The following is a 19,389-nucleotide window of genomic DNA, read 5'->3' on the forward strand; positions in this document are numbered from 1 at the left end:
AGTGGCTCAGCCCAACCTCGGACGGGTTGGGGGCAACATGATATTGTCAGCAGGGCCAGAAGAAGTACCTGTACCGTGCCATATTAGCGCTAGAAAAAAAAAGGATCTGCATTGACACCTCTCGGGCTGAAGTAACCCTCAGACTCTCAGGGGTTCCCATAGCAGCTGAAACACAGACGATAGAGATTGAGGACGGCTTATCCACCTTATCGAGCACCTCCAGGTTATACGGAGTACAACACCGCCTCTTGCTCACCGCTCCGTGCTTATCGCTTATCGCGATCAAAAAAAAAAAAGATTTTGCACGCCTGAACGTAATTGTCTGTGTCTGACTCGTACTCGCACTGCTTGTATTATTTTCGATACTGCTCTTTGGACCTCTGTAACTATCATAAAATTACGATAGCCCCAAGCCTGGACCGAGTCTTCAGGGCACTACCAGTATCGCTTGCATTATCGCTTATCCCCCGCGAAAACCCGGTGGCGAAAGCCCGGTGGGTCTCTACGAAATTTTATCTACAGGAAAGAAACTTCGATCCAACTTTCTTCAATGGCCATTGTCTCCTCGGAGTCGGGCTCGCCGTGTAGCCTGATCCTACGGCTCCCGGCCATATTTTACTTGAAGGCTCACGGTCACACGGGCCACGAATTCGAAAGCTACCTAGGTTCAGGAGGACAGGCCAGGGGGAAAAGAAAAGTTTACTGATCCGTCCTTTCTTATCCCTCCTGTGCATGTTTGACAAGACGCCACCGTCAAGCTAGAAAATAATCTGCGCCTCATCCTTTGATAGATCCCGACTTCTCGCGCTATGGCTATGAATAGCACCATGAATACAAAAGCCACGTAGTCAAACGGCACCTCAATCGGCCTCTGGAAAAGCCCCTTCAAGGTCTCCAGCCCGGGGAAACGATAAGGCTGGGGGGGAGTCTCCACCCTTGAGGACGCAAGGTGGAATCCGGGGGTAAATATACCCAGAAAGTATTGACCTGTATTGTTACGGAGGTAATTCCAAGAGGGACCTGGTTCAGCTGAGAGCCTTTCCCGCGGCCCCTTGAAGGCTCATGCACCCCTTTCACCCGCGTGTCTGTTACCCTAGCAGCCAATGCTGGTGTGCGAGAACCCCCCCCCTTTTTTTTCATGCCTCCTTGGCGCTCGGGCCTGGGGCTGATGCGCTGGCTGGGAGTGGCTGGAGGGAAGGCCAGGAATTAAACTGAAGGGACCCATTTATGGGCGTCCCCTCGTCTATCCTCGAACCCCCTAGTAGAAAAGTAGTGGATTCAATGCTATTTGGAGACGCAGAGCACGTAGAGAGACCGTACTAGCACGAATATATGTGATGGGCGGGTCTATGAGCTACCGGCAAAATGTGCACAAGCCCCAGACCGTACTGGCCAAAACCCAAGCCTTCTCAGCCCCGTCAGGGTGAGACCGAATCTATGTTGAGCAGGGAAAAATCCACGTCAAACCGATGATGAAGACAATCAAGGCAGAGCATTCGGTGGAATGATTGCCGAAAAATTCAAGGGGATTGAACGTAAAAATATTCATAGCCTCTAGAGTTCCATTGCCTGAGAGCACGTACAAATACATGTAGATTCCATCAAAAGCCCCAGAGGCGTAGCGGCCGAAGCTGCCGACCCCGGGTATGTACGAAAGACTGGGATATTTCTGGAACTTCAAAGTCTTCAGTCATTGGTCTGGGGCATCACGCAGAGCCACAACGCATTGACTTGTAAGATAGGTACCTGGATGTCAGACATGATAGCCACAAGGGGGGCTGTCAACAATTAATGACAAGGGTGTTCGTCCTGGATTCTCTGTACAGAAGTGTAAACGCTCAAAACTCCAAACCCAGATGCGTAATTCGGAAGCATAATGGCAAAAATTGAGAACATAACTAAACTGGAATCTTTTCCTCATGGCTTCTTCTTGAAGTGGCGGCTTCCTGAATCTGTAGGAGACTCGTCACCGTCAATGATCCGCCATAAGCGATAGGGGGAGAAGTTGTTGCCGACTAAATAGATCCCAACAAACCAAGCTGCCAGGAGATTCGCAAGGTGGTGAAGAAGGTAAGCGTAAGTGACGCCGTACACGGCCGAGTAAATGGCAATGGCGAAGAAGATCATGGAGGTAACGTGCTTGAACCTGAAAAAGCGGATTAGCGTTGGAACAGGCATGCGAACCGCAGTCCTGGTGTCGATAAGAACGAACCGAGTAGTGATGCGGGGGATCATAGCACCACTAGTCATCGTCTCGACAAGCACAAGGAAAGGCATGATAGACAAGACATTGTGATGGGACGAGAAGGGCATGAACCAATGCACCACAAGATTATGGGCCCAAACAAGGAGCACCAAAACATTGATGGGCAGGATCCACAACATCAGATTAAGGATGGAATGTGCATAGTTGCCGAAGTTGAGATGGGGCGCAGATCGTGTCTCTTTCACATGCCACTGGGCACGGACGCATGTTGCCAACTGGACGATACAAGCTACCATGTATGCAAACTGGTAGGGATGATGGTAGACACCAGGATAAGTAGGATGACTGTGTTGATGACACGTCGACGAGGTGTAGGAGCGCTGAAAATTGGAAGACCTCCACGATCCTCATGCCGGATGTATCCGGATCTAGTGTGAAAAGCACCATACACCCAAGAGAGGATGTTGACAAGGAGAAGAGCAGCATAGTTAACTAGCACACATGAGCCAACACTGATGACCCCAAAGATTGGCACAAGGAACCAGAAAAAAGCATCCTGAGACCCAAGGAGGAGATCGTTCTTGGTGAAGTCGATCGGAGTCTCCGTGGAGTTACCTCGCCAGTGGAACGGGTCATCGGACTGAGGAAGAGCTTTGGTCGTGGCCAGAGACGTTGCAAGCAGCGACATGGCAACCAATAACAAGGGGAGAGAGGATCGTAAAGCGCGATCCATCCCATCATTGAAAGGAACAAAGTAACCTGTCTCATCGTAGATCTGGAATTGTTTCCGAAGTACGAGTGCTACAACCAAGAGCGGAAATGCAGCAAAGATGGTACGATACCGCATGACAAGTTCTCCGAGACTACTAGCAATGTCAACTTGCAACGAAATATCAACCGTCGACTCAGAGCTGGGATCAGTCCATAGATGGAACGAAACGCCAGCTTGAACAGCTTGTTCTCGGAGCGGAGGGGGCATGAAGGGAGCCACGCCGTGCAAGTTTACATGGACATCGTTGACATTCACGAAAAACTTGGATTCATGAGGATCGGCGATCGACTGCCTCAAGAGCGGGGCGAAAAGCTCCTCCTTCTGAGGGTGCCTTGTGACCTTGAGACGGTAGTCGAGAAGGCTCGAATGCAAGGCCGGAATCTTGATTTCAGTGAGCATAGGTCGGTTAGCTGGCAATCGCATCTTGAGACCAGCACCCAACAAGCTACCTAGCCCAACCTTAGCACGAATCACGGCATCAGAGCTATCGGAGAACTCCGCGACCACGAAGCCTCGCGTAGGCGCATTGGCCTTGTCCACGACAGCTACAAACTGGTGCTCTGCAAGAGCCTCCAAATCGTACTGAAGGTAGGAAAATGGTGGGACGCGGTCGTAAGCAAATCGTGAGGTAGTAGTAGAAGCGGGCAGATGAATCACATCTTCTTCCGCAGTCTTGCATGCCAGCCGGGTCGATCCCACAGTACCACCGGAGAAATCCAGGTTCATCGAAAACGCAGTCGAGCGGCCGTTGCTGAGCGGAAATACGCTACAAAAGAGCACTTCGAGATTTCCGTCTTTGCCGATCAGTTGATCAGTCAAGAGCGTGAACTTTTTGCCCGCGACACCTTGTGGGGGAATGGGTACAAGGCGTACATCCGGGCCATGGCGGTGACCAAGCTCACGTAGAGTCAGTCGTTGGCCCTGTGCAAGGATGGTGTTGGCATTATCTTCAAGAGTCAATAAGGCATTTGGCTCCTTCTGAGACAGCGTACGCTCAGATACGTCCTCTAGTCCGGTCAAATACCATTTCTTCAGTAACCGTACACGCTCAGCTCGGGGTTTGGTTTGAGAGGGGCGGCGGGCGTCAATGATTTCAAACAGTGATTTGATGATCGATTTGCGGAATTGATCACACCATGTGATAGACAAATGGTCGTTACCGATCCATACATCTGGCATAGACGACGTGAACACGGTGAAGCCGTGAGTCTCGGGCACCAGTGACGAGATACTGGTGTAGTCCGAAGGCACCACGGTATCCCGCGAGCCACCAGCAATGGAGACAAGAGTGACATGCCACAGAGGATTGTTGTTCGCCCATGTCTGTGAGTAAGCCTCGCGCCAGTAATCGTTGATCTGCTTGTAGGTATGGACAAGGTCTGAATCGAAGGAGACTGGAGACCGTGCGTGCGGCGTGGACATGGTGATGATCGTATTGACCGAATTAGCCTGGAAATTAGCCATTGTTAGGACAGTACGCGCTACCACGCCACCCATAGAATGGCCAATTAAGATCACCGAGCTCGGATCAGGGAGTGAAGGGTCTCGCCGGGTTCGTCGGGGGTCGTGGTAGAGGGATAGGATGTACGAAATCGCTTCATTCACGTATTCCGCTTGGTCCAACAGGGTCTGGCCATGGAATGCAGCCATATCCTCATTAAAATCCACCATGAAGAAATCCAAGCTGCGCGTCCCGGCCGCGTGTCGCTCCTCGTCGTGTCGAACAACATCGTAGTAGTGTCGGGAGGCCTCCGCAGCCAAAGATCGGACCTGACGGTAGCTTCCAGCATTTCCGGGAAGGAAAAGAACTGGAACGCCGTTCAACTGAAGATCATAAGTACATTGTTCCTTTAATTCGAGCTGCCATACTGGAAGAGCACCTACCCCAATATTGTCCTGCGTGTACGGATCCACGCCCTCCTCCCGGTACAGGAACAAATTGTATTTGCTCGCAAACCGCGTATGCTCCGTATCGAAATCCACCATCTTAATGAAAGTCGGGCTCATCATGGGCACTCCACACCCATCACCATCCCGGCTCCGGCCGGTGAAGGAGCTGACGATCGCCAGTAAGATCGCGACGGCGACACAAGTGGTCACGGCGGTCAGGATAGAGCAGGACCACGGGCTGCGCTGACGGGACTGGCGCGCGCGACGGCCATCGGGCGCGGCAGCCTCCATGGGCAGCCTCGGCGACCCCAATGGCATGGATTTGGTATCGTTGACGGGTTGGGTCGAGGGGTGCGCCAGACGCTCGAGTTCCGGGAGCGCGGCGTGGACGAGCCGTTATCGCGGCGAAGATCGAAGCTGGTACCGTGGCGAGCTATGGACGATTTGTCGTGAGGCGCATCGATAGCAGGGCCATGGTCGTCTGGTCGAGCCGAGGAGTCTTCAGTGTCGTCCGCGACAGGGGAGCCAGACGAACGTCTGTGCATTGGAGGAGGCGGAGTCGAGACTCATCCAGTACAGGGAGACACGTTCTTGGCACAGGGAACTGGCGGAAAGGGAGTTGGAATGCAAGAGGAGGAAGGAGAAAGAGTGTGCTCGGGATCTGGTTGGCCTGTGGGGACTTGGGGGGGACTTAGCGGTCTTTTGAGGGAAAAAAGGAACAGGGAAAAAAAGAGGTTCCTCGGTCCCCTTGGAAGGCTGTGGGGAATATCAAATCCTTGTCATGACTGGTATAATTAATGTAAATTATATGCCCCCCCTGATGAATCAGAAATTCGAAGGCCTTAGGTTCGAATTGTCCTCCTACGCTTATCGAGGTCTTTCATCCCCAAGATCTACGTACATCTAAAAACGGAACCGGTAGGCTTGGCGATGAAACCTGGCAAAAAGAGTAGACCCGCCTGCTCCGTACGTTGGTATAGATTGGGACGATCATGTTAAGATCTCTACGCCAGGCAGTAAAACCCGGGCCAGCCGATATTCTGGAGTTCTCAAGGCAGCCATTTCTTGTGTTCACGTACCTGCAGGACGCGTACGAACCACGGTCGCACTGGAGAGACTCGGCAGATGCATTGTGATGCGACTGGGGGTTGTCACTAGTTGATTCTCAGTGGTTCTCGATGAGACGCTATGGCCTCACTCCGGAAAAGCGCTCGTTTCTATCACCGTATGGTTAATGCCGATGGCGTGACCGAGGCGAATAAATAGCTTATCCAAGCCCAACGAGGAAAAGGATCGGCCAGGTACCTGTGCTTCGTCGGTCGCGAACCCCTTAAGCAATGCGGGGCCTACATCGCTTGAAAAGCCTACTCCTACCCAGGCGCCTTCTATATCCTCTATTTCCACTAGTTCGACCTTAAAAAAGAGATATGACTGTTCCTGCCCATGAAACCTAAGCGACATCGTTTCCCTTCTTGGCCGCTAGCACATAGTTACTTACAAGAATCCTATAACCGGGAAGCGACACCTCAGCCTACATCAGAATACTAGGCGTTCTAACCTAAAATATGGTAGACTTTCAAAATCTGCCATATTCTAGAGATAAATTCTAATCGCCAATCTGATAATAACCAAATAACAATCAGTGCTCAAGATCTCAATAGCCGCCAAGGCTTTAAATCAAGGCACCTCGGAGTCTACATAGCCAACCAGAACTTGAGAGGACTGTGAAGGTGCATCCCTGGGCTAATATCCCAATATCTAGGCCAAAATACTTCTATATCCACACATGAAGTGCAGATGTGCCCAGACACGCCCTATATAATAAATCCTCTAGCTGGAATCCGTGACAACCAGAGGATCGTCTTTTAGTGTAGCTCAAGAAGAACGAAACTTTTGCGTGATCAGATGTGGTCACCCTAGGAGATGTGCTAGCTCCATACAAGTCCAGTAGGGCCAGGAACTTAGTTAGGAGATCGGTTAAATCTTGATCTTGCTCACGGGGTGGCATATACGAAACAGTGAAAGCGGGGCACAGGAATCTTCTGTGCTATCATAACCACTATCAGTAGCTTTTTATGACCAAAGGAGGGTGATATAACGGCTGAGTATATTGATAGTAGGTGTTAATGCCGGTCGAAACCAAGTCGAACGATTGCCGAAGAACCATTTACATGTCTGCAAGGCGATCAGAGGCATCGTTATAGGGCCCGTGTCCTAAAGAACAAGGCGAGAGATCAGCACCTCGAAAATAGCCTGTCAGACAAGGAGACAGTATCCATCCGAGGCTTTTTTACATGGGAGGTTTTAATGGCCACTGTCATGTACTCGGTTGCGTTTGAAAAGCAAAGAGATTACGCAAACTTGTAAGTGCTACCTAGGTTGCCAAAATCATTCGGTGACGAAAAAGAAAGCAGATGGATCTCAGGTCAGCGCTCAGGAAATCTTAACAGAAAGGCTGGCTCTGACATCAGGCTTGACTTGTAAACTCATCTAGATATTGTGGCATTATGCCCAAATTAGAAAACAAACGAACGATATTGTTAGCGCGCGCTAACTGCTATCCATCCCAGCTCATTAGCGCTATTTATTTCCCAGCAATCAATTCAAACCTCATTAAATCACTATTTATTAGATTGTTTCATCAAGCACCTTTGTGGACATGAAGACCCATGTAATCCTCTTGGTAGGCTTTGGCTTCCCTTAGTTTAGGCTCACATACCAACTATGACAAGTTCTCAAGCGCCTCCCACCGAGGTTTCCGCAAGGCCTACTTGGCGGGGTAAGTAGATTGGATTCGAAACGTTTATTAAGGGGCCTGCTATTACCACCTATCATTAAGCGCTGTATAATGTCGGTTGCTGCCTGTAAATAGTAATTGCTTAGCGCCAGGAAGATTTCTGTATTGATCTGCACCTTTACAGGTATAAGGAGAAGACCATACTACTTATACAGCCAACCACCCCTTGTTGAGGATCATAGTTTTTTTCATTGAAATCATCAACAATTGGAACCCAGAATTTCGATCTTGACTTTCAAGAAAGTCTCTACCTCTCATCTCATTTCACCGCAAAATGCCAACCAACGTCGCCATTCTTGTCTATGTTGGCTCACCACTCGACTACACCAAATATCGCCATACTGCCTTGTTCTTTGAGTTTCCCGGCGGATCCACATGCGCAATGCATGTAGAAGGGTCCCCCTGGGTTTTTTGAGTTCCAGCCAATCGAGGGTTACCACCCGGAACAGAGCCGAAGAATTGTCAGGAACATCCCAGTGGCAGTGATACCAGATCACTTTGGCGAAGCTTCTATTAGGGGTGTTGTTTCAAGAACACCCGTCAAAAATGGGCGTGAGAACGCAGACTGGAATTGCCAGAACTGGGTGGGAGATGCTCTCACTCGAATGGTGAGCTGTGGTTATTTGAATGCGTCGCAAAGAGCGTCCGCTATTGACCAAATGATCGATGCGTGCTTGGAAGCTAAAGATGAATGACCTTTCGTCGTTTCTGATGGGAAAGCCATGCCGCTTTTTCTTGTGACTAGAAGGTTTGGTACTGATCCAGTGGAGAGATGAGAATGGATCCCGTTGAGGCGAGGTTAATGTCATTTTTCTATTCTGTTTTTCTTGTCAGCTTAGATGCGCAACAATGTCATTGTACTAGAGCACTTCTTGGAATCCCACCTTTAACTACTTCCAAGTGCACATAAAATTTAATGGCGCATCAGACGAGCCAGGAATGACAACCCTATGTATTCCTTCTCAAATCGGGGAGGAAGAATTCGAGCCAAATACTCGGGCCAGTCTGGCATCGGCTTCAGTTCTCGAAGCGCTTGAACGTATTCCCAATGTTCTGGATACCAGCCCGCATATTCCCAGTCAACAATAGCCATCACACGGCCTCCCTCGACGATGATGTTCCGGGGAGCAAAATCGGCATGAGTAAAGACGATCTGATGGTGATCTGAAAGTGCAAATTTGGCGTAATGCCGCAATAAATCAGGCACAGACTTGATCATATCCCCCAGGATAAACTCGTTGAATTGCTGCTCGGAATCAAAAGGGCCACCTTCAATAGAAGCAATTTGACCAATAATAGCTTGGCCGCGGTTGATTGCTCCAATATAATCCCCTTTCAAAGCACGGAGTTGCTCCATATAGGAATGGAGTTCATTCGCAATAGAGAGTTTCTGATGCGAGTCTAATTCGTCCCAAGCTTCATCAAGCCGCTTGCCTGGTATGTAATCCATCACAATAGCCACGACTTTGTCTCCGTCGTAATGAACGTCATGAATTTTCGGTACAGGAATCGTCGTTGCCGTCGCTATGAACTGGAGGGTTGGTGCCTCGTGAGATCGAAGATGGCCGGTTTTCACAACAACGTTATCATATCGAGTAATCGTGCGACCATAAAATGAATGGAGGGTAATGCCTTCCTTTTCGCTGAAGCTTTCCATTATTGGGGGTTTTCGCTCTTTTCCCGTTTGAAGAACATCAAGTTGCGGCAAATTGAAGCTGATGATAAATCACCGAAGGAATGTAGAGAGAAAGGAGGGCCGCTGGGCAGATTTCCAAGTCCTTAAAACAGGCAAAACAGGGGAGGGGTTAAGCAACTACCGTAGCGGCGCCGCGCTGGCCACGTGATGAATTATTGACCCCCTCGACAGCAATCGGCTTCAACCCCATTAAACTGATTCCAAACACGTGACTCCTGAGAGCCAATGTGGATGTGGCTCGAGAAGCCAAGCATTAAGCTAACAACGGTCGTTCCTTTAAAGCCGGGGCCTCGGAGCTGATCGTCGAATCGATACCGTCCTGCACTAGCAACCTTGAAATGTGTATACGTGGTGCAATATGTAGAAGCTACTCCAGGTACAGCCTAGATCTACTGCCGACTCTAAAGCCGATTAAGCAGCCTACTTCTACCGTGGGCCGAAGCCAGTCTATGTGGGGCAGGGGACAGTATTGCTGGCCGGTCTTGGATGAAATTGTGTTGATGCCGATTCTTTTTACATCATCTCAGAGCCCCCGCGCCTCAAGTGCGTGGCATAAAGACTTATGGAAACTCGCTACATGTTCCGGAGACAGCATGGTATAGTGCGCTCCGTCGACATCGTGGAACCTCACTTCGGACCGCGAGAAGTCTCTCCATTTACGCAGATGATCATCTAACCACTGCTGCTTGGATGCCGCGACAGCCTGCAGTGGAATACAGTAAAAGCAGTCGAGCGAGGCTACTGACCCGGACGGTTCATAGTCAACAGCCATTCCTTGAAGTGCCGTTGCTAGACAAGCCCATTTGGACAACGCGTCTTTCGAAAGTGCCAGCTCAGCTACGCGGTCCGGGTTGCTCTTGCTGAGAACAACATCTAGCACCTGTTCTTTCGGCTGGCCTTCAAGCTCTTTGGCCAATTGTCGCGCATAGTCTTCGCTCATCAAGTCCAGGAAATATGACAAATGGAGAAGGCACTCCTTGAAGTCAAGCTGGCGCATGCGAGTTTTGATGTGGGGTGGAAGATTGAGAGATCCGAGAAACCCTACAGTATCTCCTTGAGCTTCGAAAATCTTGCTCACCTCGAAAGCAAGCATCGCGCCGTAGGAGTAGCCGGCGATCGCGTAAGGTCCACTGGGTTGTTTTTGCTTGATTGCAGCATGGTATGTGCTAACAGTTTCCTCTATGTTTGAGAATGGAGCGTCGTTATCGTTGAATCCACGCGCACGCAAGGCGAAGACCGGTCGGTCCTTGATCAGGTTGGCGAGATTCAAGAAGACAAGAACTTCCCCGACGCCTGGGTGCACAAGCCAGAGTGGAGTCTTTGTGCCTGTGCTTTGCAAGGTGACCACAGGGTCATATACACGTTGAGCTTTCATGTCATCCAGTGCATCTCTAAGGGCTCGGACACTTTGGTTCAGTAGGAGAGTAGCGATAGGAATCTCCTTATCAAGGTTCAAATGCGCTTCGAGATCTTTCTTCAGCTTAATGAGCTCGATCGATGTGATCCCAAGGTCGAATATCGGAGTATGTACATGGATGGGGTCGTCGATACCGAAGGATTCCTGGAATATTGCCAGGAGATTCCTCTCAACGTCGTCTCGCGGACCTTCCCCGTTCATGTTCCGCGAGCTTTTGACTGTTTCATTGTTCAGATCCTCGTAGGCTTTGTAGTCTCCATTTTCATAGCATTTCTTGATTCTTGCTCGAGACAGTTTGCCTAGCGCTGACTTTTGAAGCAAGGATTTAGTCAATGGGATGACTGGGGCCGAGCCCCGGTAAGCACAATGACAAGCCTAGATATTGCATCAGAGGTTTTCACTGAAAGTTGGGAGTCGTCGCTGGGGAAAGTTGGCAGGTAGACGATGCAGATCTCTTCGGTGTCTCTACCCGGAGGCAATGTAGAAAAGCAACAATTGAAGCTAGGCGTGAGACCGGGTATTTGCGATGAATCGAGTGCAGTCTCAATGGTGAACGGATCGTGTTTCACACCATTGACAATGATAGTATCCTTCGTCCTGCCCATCAAATTGAGAAACCCATTCTTATCGATGAAGCCTTCGTCGCCAGTCTTGAACCAGCCATCGCTTGTGAAGCTCTGCGCTGTCGCCGAAGGGTCATTGAGATACTCTTTGAACACCGCTGGGCCTGAGACTTCCAAGTATCCCACCTCTCCCGTGGGCATGCGGGTGTTTGAATCGGTGCTGCTAGTAATTCTCATCTGGATGCCTGGCATGCAAACACCAAGCGACGCATATTCAAGCTGCCACTCTCGGTCGTACCTGGGGCACATCGTGTTGAAGATCGAACCGGCACACGTTTCCGTCATACCGAAGCCAGGAACGATAACGTTCTCGGGGGCACCATATTGAGTTAAAAAAGCCGACAATTCGTCGCATGTCTGCGTCACATTCGCTTCTCCGCCGGAGTTGATACAATATAAGCAGCTGAAGATCCCACTGCGTGGGACTATCTGAGCTTGATTTCAATGCTGTTCGGAGCTTCGCCAAAAAGAAGTTTGGTGCAAAAGTCCGCGCAACCCGATGGGCGCAGATCAAATCGAGAAAAGACGTTGGGGACGCCAATATATCTGCCCCCTGAACGTGAACTTGGTCGCCGCGGGCATATATCGCCAAAATATGAATCTCGATCAGCGAGGCGACGTGATCGAGACTGATCCAGTTCATGAAACACTTCTTATACAAGGGAGCGATCGCCATTTTGCCAGCAATCGCTGCCAGAATCTGGCCATGGCTTAGGCACACGAGTTTGGAATTCCCGGTGCTTCCCGATGTTAGCAAAATTATTGCTGTATCGGACAGCCCAGGCTTGGTCGCAATCTGCTTGATGGGTTGAGCATGGGCGACATCCAAGGTCTCGATGGCGATGGTGTTTGTGAATATCTCTTGACCGAGTGCCGCTTGAAGCTTTGCCCTTGTTAGACATATGGAGCTTTTCATCGTACTGTTGAGGTGGCGCAAATGCGCTATTCTTTGAGGCTCGCTATTGGGAAGCGAGATCCCCATGACCGGTACATAACCGGCAAACAAAACTGCCCAGAGCCAGAGAATGCGATCCCAATGCGCATCGAAGTGAAGAAGAATCGGCGAGCCCTGGTTTGTCGAGCCAGAGACTTTGGACCGAAGAGCCCAGCTTGCACGTTGTGCTTGTTGTAACAAATCTTGATAAGAGAACGAAATTGGCTTGTCCGTGTCCCTGCCTCCCGGTGGGTAACATTTAATTTGGCCGCTTTGACTGTCACTGGCAGCATCTTCAAGTAGTTCCAGGATGTTGTTGAAAGACATCAGGGCAGCTTGTGATTTACTCAAGTGTACAATGGAGCTGTGCCTCCCTTTGCCGGTTGATATGCGGGCACAACTCTACATGCTGGGGGTCAATTTATTTGAATATTAGAGAAATGCGTTGTCAGAAGCACTATCACGAGAAGAACGGTGTAGTACGAAAGGAAGAATTCGGGGTATGCGGACTTGATTGCCTGCGTCCTGTCCATGTGGATCTATTCTACGGTGTGATCGAAGGACTCAGACACACATTCTCAAGTCTTACGTCAGTCCAGAGAACATCATTCGAGCCAGACACAACGTATGGAGGCACAGCAGGGTGACTGGCGCCTTGGAAGAACCGAAGACAACGAGTGCAGGACAGATACACATTGGAAGGAGAAGCGCGTCAGACCATTTTGAAACGTGTTTGGTTCCACCAACGCCTTACTGGAAGAAAAATGATTGGCTTTCCCCTAGAACACCTAGTAATCTCATTGCTCGTATGACATGACAGTCAGCGTCATAGTCATCAGCTATATTATGCTACTGCAGCTGGTCATATAAAATGGTTCTTATCGAGCCGTATTGGTCGGTGAAGAGCCCAGACAACAGCGAAAAATGGCCCCACAGATGAGCTTCATTGGCTTGGGCCAAATGGGCATGGTACATTTGAATATCTGCATTGTGCCCCTTATGACTCCACTGACTAAGAAACGACCTCCCAGGCCATATCGGAGAATATTTTCCACGACGGCAAAATCCAGAAGCCGCTTGTTCTCTACAACCGCACCACGGCAAAGGCGCACGAACACAGCGAGAGACTTGGAGGTTGCGAGGTTGCAGATTCCATTGCTGCAGCAGTCGCCCCGGCAGATATTGTCTGGCTCTGCCTTCAAGACCGAGATGCTGTCGAGGAGGTCTTCGCGGAGATCCTTCTCACTCCGATCAAAGGAAAGCTGTTTGTTGACAGTTCTACCATCTCCCCCGAGGCGACAAACTCTATTGCGGAGCGAGCTTTTCGTGAAGGAGGCGAGTTTGTGGCATTGCCTGGTACACAGTCAGATTATTCCACTGGGAATAGAGGTTGCGAGGCTGACTGTCTGTCTTTAAGTGATGGGTGCTCCTCCATTGGCTGTGAAACGATCGTTGATATGTATCGCAAGCGGAAAGCCTGAGTCCGTGGATCGGATACGGCCGTTTCTCGAAGGAGTGTAAGTTTTTATCCCTGTTTAAGCGTGGGATAATCTATTCTAAAAGTGGATGATGCATAGTATCTGCCGCCACGTCATTGATCTGAGCGGCGAAGCCCCAGGGACTGCCGAACTTCTCAAACTAATGGGGAACTTCTTGATTATGGCAACTATCGAGACAGTTGCCGAGGTAAACGTATTTGCAGAGAAGTGTAAAATTGGCACTGCAAACATGAACAAGCTGCTTTCAGCTATGTTTCCAGAGCCACCACATGCCTTATATAACCGTCAGATGCTCACTGGCGAGTATTGCTCCGGCAACGCAATAGTCGGAGCCTCCAAAGCCTTGCAACTGGCCAGCGAGGTCATGGGTCTAGCCAACGAGTGCGGTGCATCTGTGAAAATCTATGAGACTGCGGTCGAGAATTTGAAAGCCGCCGAGGCTCATGCTGGCCCTGATGTGGACATCACAGGGATTTATGGGGCCGTACGACTGCAGAGTGGGCTTCCATTTGAAAATAGACTGAAGGAGAGTCAATGAACGAGCAATCTCTAAGTATGACAAACTGTCTCAGATTGAGTAAGCTAGGGAATCTTTTCCACTGAGCTTTGTATGTAGTAGTCCCTAAAAGGCCGGGGAAAAGAGTGGGAGAAGTTCAAGTTCAGGTCGATGATCATAAATAGAACCTTAAAATACATTTCATTTTAAGTTCTTCACCTGTCCTTTACCAGATTACTCGTGGTGGCTTTGCAACAGAAGACGACGATAAGAAGGAATGAGACAGCGACTCAATTTAGGACCTGAAGCTGTAACACAGTCCTGACTTATTGCGAGGTCGTGCAAAGAGTGTCGTGGATTGGCTGCGATGATCCCTGACCAGCTTCACCTTAGGTACTAGTACTACATCTATTCCGTGACTACTGTAGAGATCCCATCCATTTGATCATGCCTTGGTTGAGCCGTAGATAGACTGTGTACAGAGAAATTCACCCCTCCATTCCATTTCCACCATCCATGGACCTTTCCGCGACTATGACTCCCTGATATGCGTCGAGGCCATAGTATTTAATGTCCGTCACTTGTAGTCCCGTAGAGGAAAGAAGCTCTATCCAATGTCCTCGGGTCCTTCCCTGTGATCCCAAGTTTGCCATCATCTGTAGATCAAGCCCTGTTGATTGCCAATTTATATCTCTGTCTGGCAAGATCATTTCTTCAATGAGGATCATTGAACGAGGACCCATAGATGCAAGCGTATTCTGCAGTATGACTTTGCATTTCGCATCAGGAAAATCATGAAGCACACCTCGGAAGTAATAAAAACAGGCCCCTGTAGCAGATTCGCCGGGTCAGCTTTCATCCCAGGTTGCCTTCTTGTGTCTGACAAGCTTACCGCGAACGGGCTGCGGAGTAAAGATATCATAGTTCATTTTCGTCACCCCTGTTATGGACTCTGCACTTGCCATGACCTGAGGAAGATCCTGCAAAATCATCTCACCAGGAACGTCGGGAAGCTCCGCTCGAATGCGTCGGGACTGATGGCCGTTGCCCCCTCCGACATCGACAAAGAGTACCTCCCCAGGAACAGGATGCTTGCTTCGGATGAGGGAGCAAAGAGTGTCCCAATTTGTTATCAGGTTTCTTTGCAGTTCCATGTGCGTATTGAAAAGGGCTTGTTTTTGCGGGAAGGTCTCAAAATAAGCAAACATGTCCCCATCGAATCCGTATGCATCTTGCAGAGGGAGCTCTGAGGGGTTTGTCGGGTTCACATAGCCGGTTCTCTCAAGAAACTTTGGTAGCTCGTAGAAGACGGGGGAAACAAGCTCATAGTAAACACGGACGTAGCTTTCTCCCTTTGGTGAGGCCAAGACTTTCGTGATGTTATTAGCAGCGAAAGTGTCGACATCAACCTCCGTAAGCATCGAGACGCTGGCCCAGTAGCGCAGCAGCCGCCCTATCAAAGTTAGAATGAGACATGCAACTCACAGTTGAAGCATACCGAGTAGTAATGGGTCGGCTTGGGTTTCATGAGCCAGTGTTTCTAGGCCAGTAGATGATTCAACAGCTGCGAGTCGTCGGAATATATGGAGGTCGACGCCGATCTTTGCTGCAAACAACTGCAGAGGCTATGATGTCCCATTAATGAACAGTCTTTGAGTCAGAAGCGTATAGTTCGATACCGCGAAGGCAATCCTCTCTACAGTGTCTTCAGAATCTTCCAAGGATATGCTCAATTTGCGCAGGCTCTCGGTAATCGCCCGGCGGGTTTGTTCATCCACGCCCTCTGCTATCGCTTTGATTTGATCGAGTAAGTTTTCCATGATCTCTCGCTGATGACCTATCGAGGAATGTAAATAGCGAAAGCCAATAGCACAAGACTGTTAAGATAAAGATGCTAAGGGGAGGAAACCAAAAATCCGGGACAATCCTACTGTCTAAATACAGACCGAAGGAATCCCCTTAATCTCCTCCTGAAAATTGCGCAACCTCGCAATGCAAGCGTCCAACACTAAAAACTCCGCACCTGTGCAGTTAGGTCAACTTCGGCATATACACATAACAGCCTCAAGTGACCAGCCCGATGCACCATCGCATTATCTCAGCCATTAGGATCTATCGCAACACTCAGCGTGTATTGGTAAGGGATGACCATGAGAGCGTCATGGTAACAGAGTCTGTTGATTGCAGACAACATGATGAAGACTCGTAAAGACCTCCCGGAGTCTGAGTAGAGAGGTAATGGCTTCACTTGGACACCACGGTTTATCTGCCTCAAGAATAATCTCTCAGGCGGAACACCCAATCATATAATGCTGACTATGCACTATCATATTCTAGACAGATATTGTGTTACTGTCATTTCAAGAAAACGGCCAAATGGTACGGTCCATGTAACGCAAGCGAGAAAGTGATTAGGAATCAAGTTCTCTCCAACCAGCGCACGGTTTCACAACCGGTCCGGATTGCATGTAGAGTGTCTAAGCACTATACTTGGTTTAGGATGGACATTTTCGTTTTCACGGTCATCAACCTTTGGAATCGCCTTCGCGGCTTGGTCAGCTTACTACTTGGAGCCCTGGAGCGCTGCATATAATCCTGTGAGACGGAGTAATGTCTTTCGTATAACCCGAGCGGTCTGCAGAGAGAATCTCGAATCGCCAACCACAAGGGGATATGCTGTAAGCTATGCACTCTGCTATACGGCCGTACTCCCCTTGATGGTGCCAGCTCCATGATAATATATGATAGGGATCGGAAGTCTTTCTTTGCAAATTATCGCGATGACCATGGGAAACCCTTCCATAGTGACCCCCAAGGAGGCTGTCTTTCGGCTATACCAACAGGCGCTTGCGAATGCATTGCCAGACTACAGCATAGACACCTCAGCCCAGCAATCGCCGCCCCAACCCGACGAAAGATATGATGTTGTCATTGCCGGCGTAAGTACGCAAGACTGTTTTCCCGCATGAGAACTATTGATTGAACTGAGGCCTAGGCAGGGCCGGCTGGTCTAATGCTGTCGCTTCTCCTTGCCCGCCTTGGCTTACGATCCCCCGGATCTATTCTATGTGTCGATCCTCGCGAAACACCCCTCTCCTGTGGCCGTGCGGATGGTCTCGTTGCGCGGACTCTGGAGACTTTCAAAGAACTCGGAATTTACCAACAGGTCCTCGATGTTGGCAAGAGCAGAGTGAAACTGTCCTATGGGCTGACTCACCTGGCTCGCCTCACATCCAGAGAGTCATGCGCCGCAGCCTTGCCGGAGACATGCCACTAAGCCGAGTTCCTCATGCTGCATCATCTCCTCAGGGTCAGATCGAGCGTATCCTTGATCGCGAACTCACGCGCTACGGGGTCGATGCACTCGAGCGTGGGAGCAAGGTTGTCAATGTGACGCTTGACAAGGAAAGCATCTCCAGCCATCCTGTTGCCGTGACCATCATGGATAAAGAAGGAAAGAATCGAGTCGTCAAAGCTCGTTTCGTGGTTGGGGCGGATGGCGCACATTCCACTGTGCGAAAAACACTAGGTATCCCGATGGTTGGAGACTCGAGCAACACTTCTTGGACAGTGATTGATCTTATACCCCAAACCACCTTCCCTGACATCCGGCGCATGGGAACTGTCCATTCATCACGAGGCAGTATCATGTATTTTCCTCGTGAGCAAACTTGCGAGGGCTACTGGCCCTGTCGCTTTTACGTCGATACACGACATATCAAGAACGGAGGCACCGAGGTAGATGAAAATTACAAGGAAGAAGACCAGTCTGTAATGACAGCACAATGTATCGTGGATCAAATCGACAGAGTATTCGCTCCATACGAACTCCGTGTGAAGCCGGGTACCAAGATCGAATGGATGAGCACATATGAAGTTGGGCAACGCGTTGCAGAACAGTTTGCTGTTTATGACTCGGATGGCCTCGCGCGTGTCTTTCTTGTCGGTGATGCCTGCCACACCCATAGCCCAAAGCTGGGTCAAGGGATGAATGTGAGCATCGCGGATTCCTATAATCTCGCTTGGAAATTAGCCCATGCAATCCTAGGAATCAGCAGTCACGCCAAAGCGCTTTTAGAGACATACGCAAGTGAGCGCCGCTCTGTGGCGCTGCAGTTACTTGAGATAGACAAGAACTGGTATCATTTCGAATACGCCGTGCGCGATGCCGAGAGACACGATGATTATCAGCAAGATCGTGCGGAGCTCTTGAGGCAATATGGAGGCTTTTTGAGTGGCCAGGGCATAAAGTATCCAGATGGCTATCTCACGAAACCAATCGCTGGCAATTGGGCTGTTCGTACGGGCTGTCGCTTGCCGGCGAGCTCAGTCCAGCGCTTCGCAGACAGTGTGAATTTCAATTTACTAGACCAAGTGGTGCCAGATGGCCGCTGGAAGGTGCTTTTGTTCACAAGCGTCGATCTACTCCTTAAAGAGAATCGCTCGACCAAAGCGCTGGATTCGCTGTTCAGGGACGTGGTCCCTTTACTTCTTCCTGACACACTACGGGGTATTATTGTAACCCCCGAAATGGTCAGCACTGTTGAGAAATCAGGCACAGGAATCTCGGTAAGAGATATCCAGTGGTCGGCTTTCCCTGAATGTGTGAGAGAAGAAGCAGAGATGGACACATTCATTGGCTCCCAGGATACATACAGCTTGTACGGAATCGATCAGCAGAGAGGCGCCGTTATAATTGTCAGGCCAGATGGTTATGTCAGTCTCATATCAGAGCTAGAGGATCTTTTCCAGCAAGACAGGCTTTTCGCGAATTTGGCATCGCTGATAAAGTCTGCGTGAAGAGAGGAGCCTGAGAATCCCCTCTCCGTTGGGCTGAGTGTTACTAGATCAGAGATAGATTATGAAATGTCTCCCATTTTATGCCAGTCGAGGAAGAATTGTAATTGGTACTAGCGACTTGACTTCTAGGGCTAGATATCAGATCTCTCAGTAATGAGTTACCTATAAGTGACCGGCTCGGATATTATCCCTTCTAGGCCTTCCATTCCCCTCCTCGCCATCTTCGACCACTTAAACATTACTTATGCAGAGGCCAAAG

General features: G+C 49.7%; 6 protein-coding genes across 6 annotated transcripts; 2 read left to right on the plus strand and 4 right to left on the minus strand.

Annotated features, from left to right (window-relative positions):
* Positions 1-1,917: 1,917 nt before the first annotated feature.
* On the minus strand, positions 1,918-5,413 carry N7468_003388 (GPI inositol-deacylase; the record flags this gene model as incomplete). The annotated part of the gene is made up of 3 exons (XM_058472685.1): positions 1,918-2,511; positions 2,535-5,166; positions 5,205-5,413. 3 exons carry the CDS (start codon positions 5,411-5,413, stop codon positions 1,918-1,920), a joined length of 3,435 nt encoding a protein of 1,144 aa, XP_058331688.1.
* Positions 5,414-8,578: 3,165 nt separating this feature from the next.
* N7468_003389 (aminoglycoside phosphotransferase family protein) lies at positions 8,579-9,322 on the minus strand (the record flags this gene model as incomplete). The annotated part of the gene is made up of 1 exon (XM_058472686.1): positions 8,579-9,322. One exon carries the CDS (start codon positions 9,320-9,322, stop codon positions 8,579-8,581), a length of 744 nt encoding a protein of 247 aa, XP_058331689.1.
* A 562-nt stretch (positions 9,323-9,884) lies between these two features.
* On the minus strand, positions 9,885-12,662 carry N7468_003390 (non-ribosomal peptide synthetase; the record flags this gene model as incomplete). The annotated part of the gene is made up of 3 exons (XM_058472687.1): positions 9,885-11,087; positions 11,144-11,639; positions 11,689-12,662. 3 exons carry the CDS (start codon positions 12,660-12,662, stop codon positions 9,885-9,887), a joined length of 2,673 nt encoding a protein of 890 aa, XP_058331690.1.
* Positions 12,663-13,259: 597 nt separating this feature from the next.
* Positions 13,260-14,372, plus strand: N7468_003391 (NAD(P)-dependent oxidoreductase; the record flags this gene model as incomplete). Its single annotated transcript, XM_058472688.1, has 4 exons — positions 13,260-13,304; positions 13,367-13,691; positions 13,753-13,852; positions 13,913-14,372. The coding sequence occupies 4 exons, from the start codon at positions 13,260-13,262 to the stop codon at positions 14,370-14,372; spliced, it is 930 nt and encodes a 309-aa protein (XP_058331691.1).
* Positions 14,373-15,178: 806 nt separating this feature from the next.
* On the minus strand, positions 15,179-16,150 carry N7468_003392 (o-methyltransferase-like protein; the record flags this gene model as incomplete). Its single annotated transcript, XM_058472689.1, has 3 exons — positions 15,179-15,783; positions 15,829-15,955; positions 16,010-16,150. 3 exons carry the CDS (start codon positions 16,148-16,150, stop codon positions 15,179-15,181), a joined length of 873 nt encoding a protein of 290 aa, XP_058331692.1.
* Positions 16,151-17,110: 960 nt separating this feature from the next.
* Positions 17,111-19,130, plus strand: N7468_003393 (uncharacterized protein; the record flags this gene model as incomplete). The annotated part of the gene is made up of 3 exons (XM_058472690.1): positions 17,111-17,269; positions 17,326-17,520; positions 17,568-19,130. The coding sequence occupies 3 exons, from the start codon at positions 17,111-17,113 to the stop codon at positions 19,128-19,130; spliced, it is 1,917 nt and encodes a 638-aa protein (XP_058331693.1).
* Between the last annotated feature and the right edge of the window lie 259 nt (positions 19,131-19,389).

The sequence above is a fragment of the Penicillium chermesinum genome (genome assembly GCF_028974085.1).
Source record: "Penicillium chermesinum strain IBT 19713 chromosome Unknown utg000003l:1.0-5111272.0:1.0-5115320.0, whole genome shotgun sequence".
Lineage (NCBI taxonomy): Eukaryota > Fungi > Ascomycota > Eurotiomycetes > Eurotiales > Aspergillaceae > Penicillium > Penicillium chermesinum.